Below are 20,177 nucleotides of genomic sequence, written 5' to 3'. Positions count from 1 at the left end.
GATATCCACATAATCAGTACATAAGAAAAATGTGTTGAAAGTACGTTTTTCTGGGTCAGATTTTACTGCTGGTGTCATTAGCCCATTCTCACATACAGAGATGGGGTAAGTTACCTTGGGGGGCAGGCCTCTGCTGTCCAGCTCTATACTACTCATGAGCCCTAACACACAGCTAGGTACACAGATGGTTTTTAAATAAACACTCAATTTCTAACTGATTATTTTCAGCTACTATACATTTCAGAGATAACTATTATTTTAAACACTAATAAACAGGCACCTCATGTCTTTTACTGTAAAAATGAGCTAGCCTCTCAAGAGAAGGATCAATGTACAAACACATTGGGTCATTTGAGGACCTAGTTTCTTCCCAGCACTATAGCTATGTAAGCAAGGTCTGGAAAATGTGCCTTTTACTTTAGTGGATAACCCCTCTGTTATGGTAAGTCATCAATTTATGTTCAAGTTAAGGAATATTTGTAATATCAGAGATTCCCTTGTACATTACCAGGAAAAATGGTGAATTTTAAGTCACCATTTAACAGGAACTCTAATGAGCAATATGTAAGGCAGTGACAAGACTAGTTTATTCTAACATGCAATCAAAATTTTCAACAACTGCAGTTTTAGAAATTTAAATAAGAAATATGACCACTGGTAAACATTCAATAATCAATTGAAAGTTACTAATTACCCACAAGTATACCGTTGTTTTTTTTAAAAAAAAAAAAAAAAACCTCCAACATATTCATAAACTATTGACAGGGACTAAGTAGAGAGAAACTGTTGAGTGATATTTAAATACAAACAAGTACCTGCATGTTGTCTCTCAGATCTGTGGCATCCCGTATCAGTGGCTGGGCATTCTTAAACACTTCATCCACAGTTTTAATCCACAGTGTTCTCAGAGATGCATATTCCCTGGATTTCTTCCCTTTTCTCACAGAAAGGCCCCTTTTATGAGGTTTCCCTCCTCCTCTTCGGTTAGTTATAGCCACATGGACAAACAAAGAAGCATGTGTGAGAACCTCTCCAGTCAAAGATTGCAGAGGGACATGGCGGTAGCCTGTTTGTAAACACTCAAAGGGAATTGTGTACTGACCAATAAATTCATCCCCAATGTAGTCATCGTCTAGCACTACAAAGCGCACCATGGCCAGTTCAGGCAGGTTGATTTGAAATTCAAAGCTTTCATCAAAAATGGGAGCATCTCCATTCTGGTGCACTGTTTTTGTCCTTTGTTCTGCACAGTCAGCAGGGATTCCATGGATTTCCACATAGACATAAGGATCCACCACATCACCTTTGGCACCTGAGCCTTTGGGCTTGGGGAAGTTCTGCCCACTGATGATTTTAATGTGAAGAAGCTGAGGTGAAACTCCTGGGACAGAGTCTTTTGTATTGGCACTGAAGAAGGAGACTTCTTCCCTCATGATGGCTGGCCGAAGGACATAGCCACAGTTTCCATTCTGCCTAAACCAGCCAATATTTAGATCCATCATCAGTCCTGGTGTCTGGAAGTTCATGGCCACAATTTGACAACCACATTTCCAAAAATCTTGAGGGTTCATGTTACTAGAGTCAATTCTCATTGGACTAGGAAAGACCCGAGCAAGAAAACGCTTGTTGTAATTTACAAAGTCTCCTGGATTTTCATTGGCATATTTGCTGGCAAGCACTTCATTAAATGAGCAGACTTCCCAGTACTTCTGGACCTGAAATGACACCTGAAATTCTTTGAACTGAACCGACTTACAGATGCTGACTAGTTCAGACAGTTCTTTGCAAAGCTGAAATCGTTTCACAGGCACACTGTTGGGTTGCTCCACATTATCTTTTCCCATCCTCTGAGACATTTCTGCTCCTTCATCTTCATCAGTAACATCTCCTTCTACTCCAGAGCAATTTGAAGATAGCTTCTTTGCTTTAATTAGTATTTTCCCTTTCAGGACATCTGGGGATGGTAGATAAGATTCCTCAACATTGGGTGATGTTGTATAGAGCTTCTCTCCTAAAATTTTCTTCATGTGTTGAACCATTACCTTTTGTTGTTTGATAGAACAATGATTTTCTAAACATAAGATAAGAGGATACTCTGAAGCAAAGAATGCATACTTATTAATAATATCAATGACACTGCGGAAGACTATCTGAGAGGTCATGGTGTGGCCTGTGTAAATTACCGGTTCATTATCTGGCCCATCCCATACATCTAATTCAACACTCCGGCAACCCATTTTAAGAGCTCGGATATATCCTGTGATATCAGAGGGACCCCGGAACTGATCCTCTATTAAGTACGTATTATGAGAAGAGTTTATAAAGTAATGAGACAGAGGTTGTTTCATATCCTGACAGACCTTCTTATGTTCTGGATCAAATATGTAACAGTCAGGTGACATAAGGTAATTAGTGAACCCATCTATGGAGAGCCAGCCCTTTTCCCGGCCCTCTTTGGATGGCTCGTATTTGTGAATAATTTCAAGGCTTATTTCCTCATTTATATGTGCCACACCCTGTTCTGCCTCAAGAAACATCATAAGATCCTTAGTATCAAGGAATTCTTTATTGCTTGAAAACTGAACTAAAAGGAAATAAATTTCAGGTCTAGTACAAAGCTCATGGAAAACCTCAATAAATTCTTCCTTTGTGACTTCTGTACCATCTTTGTCCTTGGATTTATGCAATTCTTTGAACTTAAGCTCAATTTTGTTTGTTTTTAAGCCAGGATTGAGGTTTCTGATACACTGCACAGCATTACACAGAGTTATATGTCCAATGCTATCTACATCAATTTCACTAAACATTTGTGAAACCCAAGAAGTCCTCATGTTGTCTTGGCTGCTTTCTAACATATCGAGTGTATGTTTCCCATAAGAAATTAGGTACCGAAGTCCTGTAACCCAGATGTTCGCAATATCTGCAGAGTTGGCAACCAAATCAAGTGACTCATAATTCTCTCCGTATATTACTGAAAACGCACAATCTTCAGATATCTGGTCTGAAATGCCATTGCTACGAAATATGTCTGTATTCTTTCCTGTTCTCACTTCCTTGATGGATTTAATATCAATCTTGGCTTTCTCAGAATCCTTCTTAGATGGCTCCCACCTCAGGCTTTGCATGTCAGCATCTAGTAAAAAATACCTATGGTATATTCTAGAGTTGGAGCGGACCTTTTTGAGTTCTGAACCCTCCACCATTGAGTTGATGCAATCACTAGCGCTGCTGATCTTCTTCTCCGTAGGCATGCTGCTGAAGGACACTGTCTTCTTTCGTTCCCTTTTCTGTTTTGTACCATCCTGGGAAAAAACAAAATAATTATTAGAAAAATATAAGCACAGGTGTACATGACTAGGAATTAAAATTTAAGTTCCCTGAAAAAATATACTCTGGAGATTTCCTATTCTGATTTTAAAATGAATGATACTCATTCATCTCTAAAGCTCAAAACTGGCCTTGGAGTTTACAGCCTGATACTAATAGGTAAGAAATCATTGAACTCATGTTTGTCAAAGAATGGAATTTCAAAACATATGATAAAATCTTATGTAGAGAACTGGCTACATAATTTTCAGGGCCCAGGAAGAATGAAAATACAAGACTCCTCAGTCAAAAATTACTCATAGGGCTGGGGATTTAGCTCAGCAGCACAAGCACCTGGGGCCTGGCAAGCGTGAGGTCGTCAGTTTGATCCTAGGTACCAAACAAAACAAAACAAAATTAAAAAAAAGAAAAAAAAGAAAAAAGTTACTAATAATTTTAAGACAATAGATGAAGAGTATTAAGCCAAGCCCAAGTCTTTGGAATGTGAGGCTTGTGTAGCTATACAAGTAGCACCTCTATAAAATAGCAGGTTCTATGTGTGTATACACATTCTGTAGTACATACATCAGTTTCTTTTTTTTTTTAATAAGTATCTCATTTTATTTTACTTTTTCAGCCACAGCGTTCAATGAAATGCAGGTTGACAGAAACTGAAAACAACACCAAAATGTGCATCAGTGTTTCTAAAGACTTGTCACCAGACCATCTGCCTCAAAATCCCCTGGGTCATCTAGTTAAAATACATAATTTAGGCCCATGGAGTCAGATCTCTAAAAATGGTGGCCAGGAATTGGCATTTCAGACAGCCCCCCCCCCATATAGTAGGGATGTACTCTGAAGTCCCCAAAACACATTTCCTGGCTACCCGAGCTTACTAAACTATTTCTAGACTACATACCAAATGAACAGAAACCACTATGTATGAACCGTTAAACAGAGTGTTAAATGGGTAGATGCTGGAATTTTAGCAGAAATTCTTGGCTCTTCAAAGTCTCACAATAAATCAGTCATGGTCCTAAACACTTCAGATACAGACAATGGCTTCATTGCTGCAACTGTATTAAGTCTCAGGGGGAGATCTAGAGGCTAGCTAAGCGTGTTACTAAAATTATAGTTAGATTTATTAAAACCATTGTTGCATACAAGGTTGATACTGAGAACAATGTCACCTAAATGCTTTCAATATAAATGAATTATTAATACTACTCAAGTGAAAAACTTCAGGTAGTGTCTACTTCTAGAGAATTTAACATTATCAATACTTTATTCCTCAGTTTTTCTGCAGAATGTAACAGTATTCCCACCTGAAGGGCTGACAAACACATTTACATGTATATTTAAAACCTCCTCTCTAAAGATACCTTTATTATTAAAAGAGAAATGCTAAAATGACATCCAAATATCTTTTAGAGTTAAAACACACATTGCCTTTCAGGAAGTTTTAAAAATCTCTGCTAAATCACTGTGTTTATAAGTAAGGAACAGGGATGGGGACTTGGCATTATCTAACTTTCATGATAATAAAGAGAATGTAAAATTTTATACAAAAGCACTTCTGATTTTCCTGTTCTGGATACAATCTACTTAGGATAAAATCTCCAAATTTTAAAAAATTTCTATGCTATTCTATGTCTGAAATTTAAAGCAATGGGTACTTTTTGACTTTTACTTCCAAAGGAATTTACAAAAGATAATTAAATCTAAACTTTAACTCAGATGTGTATTATTCTCCTCAAAATTTCAAAATGAACCATAGAGATTTTTGTGATCTGAGTGCCAAAATAAAGCATAAAAGCCACCAGGCAGTTTCTTTATAATTGTATCCCTGGAGTGATAAAGTGCAAAACAGGCAAAAACTGTGATAACTTCATCTGTAAGACATACGATATTCAGTGTTCTCCCTGAAGCACAGATTGTATTCCATCTATTCAAGCATGTTGGCATGAAATTAAATTTGTAATCATTTGTGTCCTATTTTTCAGAATGAAGTCTTTACGTCTAAAAAGACACATCTACCTTTAATAAAGACAATATACTAACTCACTAAGGGAATATCATAATCTTTATAAATTTTACCTCAATATGCCATTGCTAAAATGGAGTCAGAAAAATAAATGGATTTTAGGCCACAATCCATTAGAAATATACAGCACTTTTTAGCATTGTAATCTTTTATTCTGCCATTTTATATAATGATTAATATTCTAGCACTGTTTCCTAATTTGTTTGAAATGTTACATTTCAAAATCATAGGTTTCTTTGTTATTGAGAGGGAAAAGGCCAAATAGCAATGTAGGTTAACAGCACACATATAACACACAAATGCGCCACACTCAAGTGTCCTGGGACCAGGCAGCAGCCTGTAACATACTGGCTTCATAAACACTGCCAGCCTTCCTTTGCACAAACCAGCCCAAACTGTGGTGATTTCTGGTCGCTGACTATACACACACACACAAGTACAGGCTAATGGGATGACACGACACTGTGTACCAGACTTCCTATCTCTCTTCCCTCTCTATCTGCTGCTATCTATAACTATTCTATCCTCTACATAGCACACCAAGGCCTCGATTAAAAGATGTGAATCTCCTTCCTCTTTAGAAGAAAAATCTACGGAAACAAAGATGGAAGAGTGTCCTTGCTTAGAGACAAATGAGGAGAACAGGTGTGAGCTTGTACTCATATGACAGGATGGACCAGAACTTTGACAGGGACCAACAGGTGGGTATGTTTACATGGGAAGCAATCTGATCCCCCACAAACAAGAGCAAAGGAAGGGAGGACAGAAACATTTGTGTGGGAAGGAAGCAAAATCAGGGTTTAATGGCAGGACTTTGGGTCCTGAACTAAGTAACTTGTGGAAACTTTATTCCACTCCTACTCATTTCAATCTGGCTTTCATTCTTCAGCCCAGCAGTGATAAAACACTTGCCTGGTTAAGCAGCCGATCAGCCCACAATTTCCTTCTGTGTTGCCTGGCAATACCAGTTTAAATTTAACACAGAAAAGTACTTAAACTATATGTGCTGTATATTCAGGATTTTTTCAACTAAAAAGAAACTAAATGTATCCAAGTAATATGCATTAATCACCTAAAACTGGAGAGTAAAACATAGGTTTTGCTGAGATTGAGTTGTCTCAAAATAGATTTTTAAAAAAACTTAATTTGGACTCTTAGTGCAATCCTGCTGCCCCACAGCACTAACACTAAGAGAAAGAACACACACACACACACCAAAAATTCAGAGTGGAAGAAAACTATCTTCCAAAAGAAATATCTCCATATCAACCTTGAAATTTTCTTCTTTCCCCCCTTCTTCTTTCCTTTCCTTTCCTTTTCATTTTCCTTCCTTCCTTCCTTTCTTCTTTCCTTCCTTCCTTCCTTCTTTCCTTCCTTCCTTCCTTCCTTCCATCCATCCTTGCTGGCTGGATGCCTTTCTTTCTTTCTTTCTTTCTTTCTTTCTTTCTTTCTTTCTTTCTTTCTTTCTTTCTTTCTTTCTTTTGGTTTAAGGAAAGGTCTTGCTATGTTGTTCAGGCAGGCCTTGAACTCACTCTGTAGCCCAGCAGCCCAGGTTGGCCTCAAACTCACAGAGATTCTCCTGCCTTTGTCTCCAGAGTGCTGAAATTACAGGTGTGCACCATCATGCTGGGCAAAATTTTGTCTTTCTTGATTAAAAAAATCATAAAATTTAGAGATGAAAAAGAGGCTTAATGATTCACATTGAATATACATTAATCAACACTTATTTACAAAATAACAATTTTATGCAAGGAATTATTTTAGATAAAGTAATCAACTAGAAAAGGGCTCAGAAAACTTTCTGTACCACAGAAAATTCAGGAAGGATAAAAATGTTAATAGGACTCATATTTAGCACTAATAGTAGAAATAGTCGTATCATGTACTATTGGAAATGAATGTCTTTCTAATAAAACTACTTTCTTTAACCAAAGGTTATCACTTGTTATGTCTTATATCTAGATGTTCCCACAACCCTCGTGTGCTCATAGGTTGGGCTTTTCTGAGCTGGCTGGATTTAGGGATAGGTACTGGGATTACATGTGTATAGCACTAAATTAGTTTACTGACTAGAATTAGCATAGTTTTGGGTATGGATAATGCGAGTCCCTGCTGGTGGATGGCCTAATCAAAAGACTTATAACCCGGATAAGAATATAAAGGGAGAGAGGAAGGGAGACCACTTGTGCTACTGCAGTTACTGCTTGCTGCCTTGCTGCCTGCTACTTTCTGCCTGTCATGCCATGAACTATTTCTGCACTGTGATGCTCCTCTCCTGTGCCACCTGCTTTGGAGCCCATTGACTATGAATTGAAACTTCTATGAACTGTGAGCTAAATAAACCTTTCTTCTTTTAATTTGTGGGTATCAGTTATTTTGTTTCAGCAACAAGACAATTAACTAAGACATCACTAAAAATAGAAGGCCACTTGGGAATTTTAGCAGCACTAATTTCACAAATGGGCATAGACAATTTTACATATACTCATCCTGAAATGAAGTGACACACAGGTAAGTCTCATTGCTGTTTCTGACAAGAGTGTGCTTGGCATAGATCCATTTGATCTAGGTCACTCTGGAGACTAGACCAATCTGCAGGGTAGCAGTCTTGTCTGAAGGCACACAAACAGTTTCTGTCTTGCTGGAAGAAACAGCTACATCTTGTTGCTTACAGAGTTTCTCTCATATTTCAAATCTATTTATAGTTTCCCTTTGCTGGTCAGTATTCCTTAATAAATATCATGAGGAAATGATGGGCCAATATTCAGATTCAATGTCCTGGCAAAACAGTGAGCGAGTCTAGGCAGCAGTTCAGGGATGTAGATGGCGGCGCTGGGGAGACAACTGAATGAAGAGAGAGCTGTAGCATGCAAATAAAGCAGCCCTTTAGTCTTCATTTTATTTTGAGTCAAGCTGTTTTAGATGAGTTATAAATAACATTAAATGAAGGTATAGATCCTATATATTTATCGGGGGTATAACATTAAAGCAAGTTAAGAAACACTGGATTAAATAAATTTCTGTGTTTTATAAAACAAAATTAAAAATCCCAAGGAAGAAATTGGGATTCGTTAAACAAGTACAACACGCCCTGACCTCTCTTTAGTTCAGAGACAATTGTGAATTGAAAGTATAAGTCGTGCTGGCCACATCAGCGTTACATTACAAGGCTTTTCATACATCTTTACAACTTTGATGTGCTTTCCAAGATGAGAAAAGAAAAGGACCAAAAGCAAAATAGATACTGTCAAGGCAAATTTATAAAACAAGACGAACTAAAGAAGAATAATTTGTAAAATGCTATATATGGTCAAATGCTGCTCTGGCTCATGTGGCAAGGTCTTTTTCCACAAGTAATAAAAAGCTACTGGGCCCATAGATGTCTCTCCACAACTAGTCCTCCTATTCTGCAATATCATCTACTGTATTCCAAAAGCTCATACCCATGGATGTTTGGCAAGGAGTCTTAAGAGGATACAAGTCTACTCATGGCTTGAGAACTTTATTTTTTAGGACTTCTTTTTTCTATTGCTTCACAGTTTTTTATCTGTCACAACGCAAAAAATGAAAACAATATACAGATGGCTCAGGATTTGTTGATTGGTTAATGAGTCTCAAAACAAAGAGAATGAATGTCACTTCTAGATCTTTACTTCCTATATTTTTTTTGTGTGTCTTTTGCTTTTTTTTTTTTTTTTTTATCAGTACCAGGGATCGAAATCACAACCACACACTTACAAGGCAGGCACTTATGCCGCTGAGCTAAATCCCCAGCCCCTAGATCTTTAAAGTTACTACTTAATGTAACCATAGATCTTCTAAGCACATCCAAATGAATGTGATGCCCAAGATATGAAACTGTCCAGGATAATCAGATACCTCCCCAAATATGTGGGGGACATGGCTAGGAGTGAGTGATTAAATTAAATGACTGAATTGTGGGACTACTGTGCACAGGCTCTGTGAGGAGTGAATGGTTAAAATATGGGGCAAAAGCATATAAAGCACAAGGCAAAAGGCACGCAGGCTCTGTGAAAATAAATACTTAAACCGTGGGGCAGAAGGCGCACAGGCGCAGTGAGGAACGAAGAATTAAACCATGGGACAAAAGCACACAGGCGGTGTGAAAACTACATGGTTAAACAACACTACGTTTAGATTAGTACAGTATGTTGTGTCTGGCTGTTGTCCTTCTATTGCCAAGCAAAATAGCCTGTCCTTGAGAAAGCTCTATGCCCAAAGTTCCCCCCCTGCTTTTTTCTTTTACAGTAATATTCTAAACAAAAGTCAGAGAATTTTTCTTCTCTCAGTATCCTTGATGCCTTGGTGCTCTCAGTGGTGAGATAGCCCTCTGGACCTCTTGGTGAGTGAACTAAGGAAGTCCGTCTGCAGGTAATCTTCGCATCCTCCACACTGCCCATGCTCATATACTGCGACATAAATAAAGCTTCAGAAGACTGCATTACCACATCTCCAGAGGGCAAAAAAAGTGAACTAAAATAAGCACTAACACAATTCTAGTGGGAGATCTTAATATCCTACTCTCACAAATAGATCAACTAGACAAAAAAAAAAATCAACAAAGCAATATTAGAATTAAACCAAGCCTGTGAACAAATGGACTTGGTAGATGTCTACAGTGTTCCACCCCAAAATGGCAGAATGAACATTCTTCTCAACTGCACATGGGATGGTCTCCAAAACAGATCATATTAGCTGATGAGATATGTTTAAGTAAATGTAAAGGAACTGAAATCACCCCATAATACTACTTGACCATAATGCAATACAACAACAAAAGAAACCAACAACAAAAGAAATCACAGAAACTACATAAACACGGAAATTAAACAACCAATGGGTCACAGAGGAAATGAAAGATGAAATTAAACAGTATATAAATGATATCCCCATACAACATACTGAAACTTACGGGGCACAATGAAAGCAATCCTACAAGGGAAGTTTAGAGCAGTAAGCTCACACATAGCAAAAACAGAACACGTTCAACTGAATGATCTAAAGTTGAATTTTAAAATTCTAGAAAAAGATTCACAAATCAAACCATAAACTCTATGAGGGAAGAAATTATAAAGAGCAGAAATTAGGCAAAAGAGACTAAGAAAACTAAGACTAAGAGATAAGAAAAAAGAATCAATGAATCAAAAAGTTGGATTTTTGAAAGCATAAATAAAATTGATAAACCATTACCCTTTCTCAACAAAAAGAGAAAAAAACAAATTCAAGCAATTCAGAATGAAAAGGGGGAGACCATGAAGGATCCCACAGAAATTCAGAAGATCCATATTCTAATAAGATGGAAAACATGGAAGAAATAGATTCCTGGACATAATTGAACTGCCAAAACTAAATCATGAAAATACAAAAATTCTAAATAACCCAACAAGGTCAACGACATTGAAAATACAATTAAAAATTTACCAGCAAAGGAATGTGCAGGCCCTGATAGATTCACTGTTGAATTCTATCAGAAATTCAAAGAAGAACTAATGCCATTAATGCTGAAACTCTTTAAGGAAATTGAAAAGGAAACAGTACTTCCAAAATCATTCTTGGAAGTAATACCCTGATACCGAAGACAAGAAAGGATCCAACAAAAAAGAAAACTACAGGCCAATCTCCCTAATGAACAGATATGTAAATATCCTCAACACAATATTGGCAAACCAAATGCAGTAAATCATCAAGAAGATTGTACATCATGACCAAGTAGGATTTATCCTCAGGACTCAGGGATGGTTCAACATATGCAAACCAATAAATGTAATACATCTTATCAATAGAGCCAAAGACAAAAATGACATGATCATCTCAATAGATGCAGAAAAAGCATTTGACAAAGTCCAGCACCCATTCACGATAAAAACCCTACAGAAAATTGGAATAGATGGTCTTTACCTCAATCTGATAAAAGCTATCTATGACAAACTAATAACTAACATCATATTAAATGGTCAAAAACTGGAAGCTTTCACTCTAAAATCAGGAACAAGACAAGGATTATCATCATTCTTATTCAATATATTTTCAGAAACATTAGCCAGTGCAATTAGAAAAGAAAAAAGAATAAAGATAGGAAAGGAAAAAGTTAAATGATCATTATTTGCAGGTGACATGATACTTTACACAGAAGATCCCAAAAACTCCACCAAAAGACTTGTAGATTTAATATCCAAATTCAGTAGTATAGTGGAAGATACAAAGTCAGCACTCAAAAATCAATAGCATTCCTATTCCAATAGAAGCAACAAACTCACTGAGAACTTAAGGGAAATCACACACTTTACAGTAGTATAAAAAAATACTTGGAATCAATGTAAGAAAGGATGTAACTGGACAACAAAATTATAATACCCTATAAAAACAGATTAAAGAGGATACCAGAAAATGCAAAGATATCGCTTGCTCATGGAAGTAAAAACCAACATAATAAAAATGGCCCTACTCCCAAAACTGCTATACAGAATTATTGCAGACCCAATCAAAATACCATTAGTGTACTTCACAGACCTAAAGAAAACATTCCTAAAATTCATTTGGAAACAGAAGAGACCTAGAATAGCAAAAGCAGTTCTGGGAAACAAAGGCATGTCAGAGGAAACCACAATCCCTGACCTGAAATTATACTATAAAGCTACTGTGATAAAATCAGCATGGCACTGCCAAAAAACAAAACAAAACAGCTTGGGTCTAGGGAGTGTTTAAGATCATCGCTCCCAGTGGTTAAATGCCTGTGAAGCTTCCAGCCACACTAGACTGGGATTTACAGGTTTTGCAGGCCTAACTGGGCTATGTCCAGTGACCTTCTTTCAATCCAGGGAACTGGGGCTGCAAGAGGTGAGTTCCAGCACACTGATGTGGGCCCGCGAAGAGTTTAAGATCATCACTCCCAGGGCGTTAAGTGCCCGCCCAGCTTCCAGCCACACTAGAATAGGCTCAGGAGGTTTCCCAGCTCACTAGACCATGCCCAGAGAGCTTCTTCAATCAAGAGAGCTGAGGGCACATGAGGTGAGTTCTAGTGCATCAGTGCTAGCCCAGGGTGAGCTTTGAACCATCACCCACAGTGGTTACGAGCCTGCCCAGGTTCCTGGAACACCAGAGGTCCTGCGGGCCTGACTGGACCACACTCAGCAACCTCCATTCAGTCCCAGGAGCCAAAGGTGTAGAAGGCGATTTCCAATACGCCCAGGAGAAGCCTTGGAACCTAACTTGAAACATAGAAATATAGGAAAATGACAAGACAAAAGACCAAAATGCAATCTCAAACCTTCAGCCCATCCCAAGAAAGCCTAGGAGCCATGTACGTAGAAGAAAATATACGCCATACACCTGAAATACCTGAAAAAATAGCAACTGAAATAAAGAAGCAACTCTGGGAAGCTAAAAGGAATTCAAGTTAGAAATAATATTCCAGGTAAAAGAAGAAATGATAAAAGTAATGAAAGAAATGCTGAACACATTTAAAGAAGACACAGTTAAAAATTTAGAGGAACAAGCAAAAAGATAGAATCTCTGGATGAACAACATAAGAAACCAACAGAACACATGAAGCAGATTCAAAGAGATATACAAGCAATCAAAAATTTCATTGAAAGTTGTCAAAACTGCCTCAACGAAAATGAAGATAGAATATCAGACCTCGAAGACAAGATTGAGGTTAGTAAACAGGAAAGGAAAGATATTTTAAAAATAACAAGGAATCAGGAAATAACAGCTGCAAGATGATTCAAAGAAAAACAACATAAGATTGATAGGGATAAATGAAAAAGAAGGGGACAACACAAATGATATCAAAAGGTTATTTACAGAAGTAACAGCTGAAAATTTCCCAAACATGAGAATAGAAACTGACATTAGCATTAGTGAAGCATATAAAACTCCAAATATCCATAACCAAAATAAAACGACAACCACACATATAATAATCACCATCCTAGAAATCCAACATAAGAATAGAATATTAAAAGCTGCTAAAGAAAAAAGACAGATTACCTATAAAGGAAAATCTATCAGAATCACAGCAGATTTCTCAACACAAATAATGAAGTTAAGAAGAGCCTGGAGCAAAGTATTTCAGATCCTATAGTAAAACGACTTCCAACCTAGACTAATGTGCCCTGCAAAACTGTCCTTCAAAATGGATGGAAAAATAAGATGCTTCCATGACAAAGAACAGCTAAAGAACTTCATGAACACCAAGCCAACCCTGCAAAGAATACTGAAAGACATTCTAGATAGACATAGGAAAAAACCACTAAGCAAAGCAGACAAACAGAAAGGAAAGATAAAGAAGCAATAGCAGAAAGATAACATCTCAACAATAAACCAATATATAACAGTTATAACCATTAATGTAAATGGTCTCTATTCACCAATTAAAAGGAATAGACTAGCAGAATGGATCAAGAAACAACATCCAACCATATGCTGTCTACAAGAAATCCATCTAACCCAAAAAGAAACTCATAGACTAAAAGTCAAGGATGCAAAACAATACTTCATGCAAAAGGAACCCCCCCCCAAAAAGCGGGGGTAGCTATTCTGTTTGCAGATAACGTGAACTTCAAACCAAGAATGATCAGAAGAGATAAAGAAGGTCACTACATACTATTTAGGGGAAAACTTCAAGAGGAAAACATAACCATCTTAAATATATATGCACCAAATTCCAGAGCACCCAGCTATACAAAGCAAGTACTAACAGAAATAAAAAATCAAATAAGCAATAACACGATTACAACAGGAGACCTCAACACACCACTGACACCAAGGGACAGATCAACCAGACAGAAAATCAGCAAAGAAATAACAGAACTGAATCACATCTGTGAACACATGGACTTGATAGATGTTACAGAGTGTTCCATTCAACAACATCAGAATATACATTCTTCTAAGAAGTACAAGGGACATTCTCTAAAATAGATCATATAATAGCCCACAGAACACATTTAAATAAATGTAAAAGGTTTGAAATTATCCCATGCATGTTATCGGATCATAGCGCCATGAAATTAGAAACTGGAATAGATGGTCTTTACCTCAATAAAGGTAAGCTATGATAAAGGCTAGCTATGACAAACCAACAGCCAGTATCATACTAAATGGCCAAAAACTGAAGGCCTTTACCTTAAAATCAGGCACAAGACAAGGATGTCCCTTATCACCACTATTTAATACAGTAGTGAAAATACTAGCCAGAGCAATTAGATAAGAGAGAGACATAAAAGAAGTAAAGATAGGAAAAGAGGGGCTGGGGATTTAGCTCAGTGGCATAAGCGCCTGCCTTGAAAGCAGACAGTCGTGAGTTTGATCCCTGGTACCGATAAAAACGAAAAAAGCCCCCCCCCCCAAAAAAAAAGTAAAGATAAGAAAAGGAAAAGTTAAATTATCATTGTTTGCAGATGACATCATACTCTATATAGAAGATTCCTAAAACTCCATTGACTCAGATATAATAAAGAAATTCAGTAATGTAGATGGATACAAAATCAATACTCAAAAATCAATAGCATTCATATACACTAACAACAAAATCCCTGACAGAGAAATAAGAGAAGCCACACCCTTCACACTAGCAAAATGAAATACTTAGGAAATACTTAGCAAAAAAATGAAATACTTAGGAATTACTCTCATGAAAGAAGTGAAAGACCTATACATGGAAAATTATAATACATTGAAAAAAGAAATTTAAGACAATCTCAGAAAGTGGAAAGACATCCCTTGCTCATGGACAGGAAGAATAAATATTGTGAAAATGGCCATTCTTCCAAAACTGTTACACAAATTCAATGTAATCCCAATGAAAATACCATTAACATATCCCATAGACTAGAGAAATCACTCCTAAAATCCATCTGGAACCAGATGAGACCTAGGCAAGGTAGAAGGAAACACAATCCTTGACTTGAAGTTATACTACAAAGCTACTATAATAAAATCAACATGGTACTGGAATAAAAACAGATCTGAAGATCAATGGAATAGATTAGAAGATACAACCACAACTACAAACACACTTAACCACCTTATCTTTGATAAAGGAGACAAATATGTTCAATCGAAGAACGATAGTCTCTTTAATAAATGGTGCTGGAAAAATTGGCTCTCCATATGCCAAAAACTAAAACTAGACCCATGCCTTTCACTGTGTTCTAAAGTAAAATCTAAATGGATCAAATATCTGAATATTAAAACAGAAACACTAAATCTGTTGGAAAACAAATTAGGTAAAAATTTGAAGACATTGGGGTAGGTTGCAAATTCATGAACAGGAATCAAACTGCATGGGAACTATTTCCCAGAATCAATAACTGGGATCATGTCTTTTTAAAAAGTTCCTGCATGTCAAAAGAAATCTCCAGCACAGTGAACAGAAAACCCACAAACTGGGAAAAAAATCTTAGTGAACTGTCCCCCAGACAAAAGACTTCTGTCGAAAACATATAAAGAATTAAAAAAAAAAAATCAGACCCCTGAAATTCAAAGACCCAATTCAAAACTGGGCATCTGAGATAAATACACAATTCTCAGACGAAGAAATACAAACGGCAAATAAATACATGAAAAAATGTTCATCATCATTACTCATTAGATTCATCATTAGAGAATGTTCATCATTAGAGAAATGCAAATTAAAACAACACTGAGATTCCATCTCAGTCCAGAAAGAATGGCCAGGATCAAGAAAACTACCAACAACAAATGCTGGAGAGGATGTGGGGAAAAAGGAACTTTCCTGCACTGTTGGTGCGAGTGTAGACTAGTGCAACCATTGTGGAGGTCAGTCTGGAGATTCCTCAAAGAGCTGGGATTGGAAGTCCCATTTGATCCGTGTATTCCACTTCTGAGCATATTCCCAGAACTGAAGACATCGTGCCACAGTTATATATGTGAACCCATGTTTATAGCAGCACAATGTGTAATAGCCAGATCTTGAAAGCAACCTAAGTGTCCATCAACTGAGGAATGGATAAAAAAGTTGTGGTATTTTTATACAATGGAGTACTACTCAGCTATAAAGAATGATCACATTGAGATATTTATAAATAAATGGACGCAACTTGAGACCATACTTATAAGCGAAATAAATCAAGCTCACATATATAAATACCGTATAATCTCCCTAGTATAAGAAATAGTAAGAATACATAAGATTTTATGGTAATCATGATTCCCCATTACATTGCTTTGAAGCCTTACAATGTTTTCATTCATTAGTTGAAATGGTTTTATTCTGTTTTGTTTGATTTTATTGTGTGTGATGGTATGAACAGCTATATTGAAGAAAACAAGACATTATGGCAGCCATTGCTGATTTAAAATCATCTTGCTTTGAAGTCCTTCCATGCTTTTGTTTGTTTCCATTGGTTCTATCATGTTGTGTCTCACTGGATTTTAATATGTGTGATAGTATAAACAAATTTTTTATGGAAAATAAGACATTATAGCAGCCTTTGTTCATTTTCTGTTATTTGGTTCCAAAAGCCATGTAATACTTTCATTCTCTTGAATAGTTTTATACTATTTTTGTTATGTTTGATACTATTGTATGTGAAGGGATGCTCAACTAGTTCAAAGAAAGAGACATTATGATAGTTACTGTTAATATCTGGTTGTCTTGTGGGGAAGTACTGTGCTGCTTACATTGTTCTGTTCTGATCTGCTTTGTTCTGTCCTCTTTTGTCTTAATTTCTTTAAAACAATTTTTAAAAAATTTCAAAAAACACCCAGAAACACTAAATTTACTAAAATAGAAAACAGAACTCTTGAAGACACAAATATGGGCAAAGACTTCATGAAGTAAAACCCACACTGCAAAGGAAATACTACAAAGAATCAACAAGTGGGATCTCACTTTACTAAAAGGATTTTGCACAACAAAAGAAATCACCAAGAGTGAAAAGACAACCCACAGAATGACAAAAATTTATAGCCAGCTTTCCTTCAGCCAGAGGATTTATATCTAGAATATATAAAGAATTGAAAAAAGTCAAACCTTCCCAAATACAAAGATGTAATTCAAAAATGGGTATCTGAGATGAATACACACATCTCAGATGAAGAAACATTAAGGACAAATAAACACATGAAAAAATGTTCAACATCATTGGTCTTCCCAAAGATGCAAAATAAAACAACATAGAGATTCCATCTTACTCCAGGAAAAAAATGGCTATTATAAAAAAAAAAAAAAAAACAACAACGAAGAACAAATGCTGATGGGGCTGTGGGGAAAAAGTAACTCTTCGCCGCTGTTAGTGGGAGTGTAAACTGTGGAAATCAGTGCGGAGATTCCTCAAAAAAACTAGGATTAGAGAATCCATTCAACTTAGCTAGCCTCCTTCTGGGTATCTTCACAAAATAATTAAAAACAAGCCGGGAATTTAGCTCAGCAGCATAAATGCCTGCCTTACAAGTGCTAGGTTGTGAGTTTGATCTCAGGTACAAAAAAAGAAAATTAAAAACATCATACCACAATGATATATATGTACACATGTTTATAGCAGCACAGTTTGTAATAGCTAAATCTTGGAAACAACCCAAATGTCTCAATTGAGAAATAGATAAAAAGATGTATTTTTTATACACTTGTGCACTACTCAATTATAAAGAAGGATAAATTGGAGACTTTTATAGGTAAATAGATACAACTTGAGACTATATTCATAAACGAAATAAATCAGACCCGTAGTATAAAAATCATATTGTCTCACTAATGTGAGAAACTGAATAAGTAAATAAGATCCAAAATGTACAACAGATACTGTGAGTAGGGAAGAAATTGTTCAAAAGAAAAGACAAACTATGAAAAGGGAAAAGAAGGAAGGGAAAAAGAAAAAAATATATTTATACACAAGACAGTTAACATAGTTATATAGTTAGTTTAATCAAAATGAGTTCATGTTAGGTGCACTTTCGCAAAAAGTAGATCTCATTTTGTTGTTTCTTCAATTTAAAAATGTGAAATCAGAGATTGTGGTGGGTGACGCACACCTGTAATCCCAGCACTCTGAGAGGCCGAAGCAAGAGGATCAAGCATTCAAGGCCAGCCTGGGCTACATAGCAAATCCAAAGACAGCCTGGAATAGAACAAGATTCTGTATCAAAAAAAAGTTCCACAAAAAATATACAAATATAAAGGTATATATACACATAATATACCTTTACGTCAAACATCTCAAAAAGGAATTTTTCAAAAATCTCAGTACAAAAAGTCTTTGGGATGCAAAACAGACAGTGAAGTTTAAAGTATACAAGAGGTCAATGATGTAAGATGTTTTAGCTTTTACTATTAAAATTTCACCTATAAAATTTGTTGAGAAATCAAGTAACTACAGTAGTACAACAGCACTAGTCCGTATCTAAACAACTACTTTTAGCAAGTAACAAAATGCTCACTGACTACCAAAAGGTTACAATGAAGAGAAAAACTGTTAAGGAAACTTATTTTTCATAACACACCCTCTGTGCTTTAATTTATAAAGTAGCTCTCTATCGAATTCATCAAATTCCTCTAAAACCAAATTCACTGTTTCCTTGATCAGCTTCCTGACTTCTCTGGTCCATTTCCACCTGTGGTTCCACTATCTGAACTGGCCTAGGAATTTTTCATCACTTATACATAGCTCAAGTCTATTAATTACACAGTAGCTATGTACTCAGCAGTCCTTATAGCATTATTATCATGGCCTCTACCCACAGAGGGGGAGGAACTTGCCTATGGGTATTCAGAGAGAGGCAGGGAGGGTGGGCTAGAAGAGCAGTTAATCAGGAAAGTGTGGAATCCAGGCAGATCTGGGTACTGACACATCCACAGGAAAGCTTAAATCTCCGTATCTTAAGCAGTAACTCCAACCACATTCAAGTATGTCAACTGCTATTCTGCCAGTTACTGAGGGTTTTTCATGTAGTAAGCACTGCCCTGTCTTAATTCTAATTCTCAGGACAAATTGGAAGTAGTGAGGTTGCTATTATGCCACAGGTGAGGGAACCATGGGTCTGAGAAGCAGAGTAAAGAATGCAAACACACCCAAGTTTGTGCAACCCCAAAGGCCTTCAATTGTACTGTAACACTGCTGCCCCAACATGTTGCTGCTTCCAGCTGCTCACAGTCCCAGAATCCAGCAGCCAGAGCTTCGCTTCAACAGTAACTTTGTCAAAAATCCACACCTACATCTCATGCAACTTCTTGTGTATTGACTTTTTATCGTGCTTTCTAGACCCTTCTTAGTAGCTTGTATCTTTGTAACTAAATACAAATCTTGTTTATAAAATCTGTAAACTTTCCTTCTCCAATGGAAACATCTACCTCTAAGAAGCGGAATTTACTTTTAAATCATTTATTTCCTCATTTAGTCCTTTACTGAACCTAATGCCATACTATACATACAGTTGTCTAATATATCACAGAAAGAACAAAGTTATGCTTACTGGCTGAAAGAGTCCAATTTAGTAACATGACCTTTCTGTCAAAGTCTACAACAAAGTGATTTAAAAATACAAAAGTTCAATTCTTGACTTCAGTGTATTATGTGGCATACAGTCATAACAACTTAAAATAATTTTAATGGTAAAATACACAGTATTAAAACATTTTGCTTTTTTTTTTTTTTGGTTCAGGGGATTGAACTCACGACCTCACACTTGCCAGGCAGGTGCTTGTGCCACTGAACTAAATCCCCAGCAGTATTAAAACATAAACACACAACATATCTTAGTGTATACTGTAACTGAAACTTTTCTGTTTAAATCTATTCTGAATTTTATCTTTGATTAGATTATTTAATCCATTCATCTTTAA

General features: G+C 36.5%; 1 protein-coding gene across 11 annotated transcripts in view; it reads right to left on the bottom strand.

Moving 5' to 3' along the window:
- The window catches only part of Plcl2 (phospholipase C like 2), a 195,545-nt gene that overhangs the window by 75,043 nt on the left and 100,325 nt on the right, over positions 1-20,177 (bottom strand). For all 11 annotated transcript variants that reach the window (XR_010050065.1, XR_010050064.1, XM_063256988.1 and 8 more), the window contains one exon: positions 816-3,302. Coding sequence is in view for 9 of the 11 variants with exons in the window: in XM_063256988.1 (XP_063113058.1) it covers positions 816-3,302 (2,487 nt within the window). In the remaining 2 variants the exon portion in view is untranslated. The remainder of the gene's footprint in view (positions 1-815; positions 3,303-20,177) is intronic.

The sequence above is a fragment of the Cavia porcellus genome, unplaced genomic scaffold (assembly GCF_034190915.1).
Source record: "Cavia porcellus strain 051 isolate PalLab524CR breed Dunkin Hartley unplaced genomic scaffold, mCavPor4.1 scaffold_10, whole genome shotgun sequence".
Classification (NCBI taxonomy): domain Eukaryota; kingdom Metazoa; phylum Chordata; class Mammalia; order Rodentia; family Caviidae; genus Cavia; species Cavia porcellus.
The sequence above is the reverse complement of the archived record's forward strand: the minus strand, read 5'-3'. Positions and strand labels throughout refer to the sequence as shown.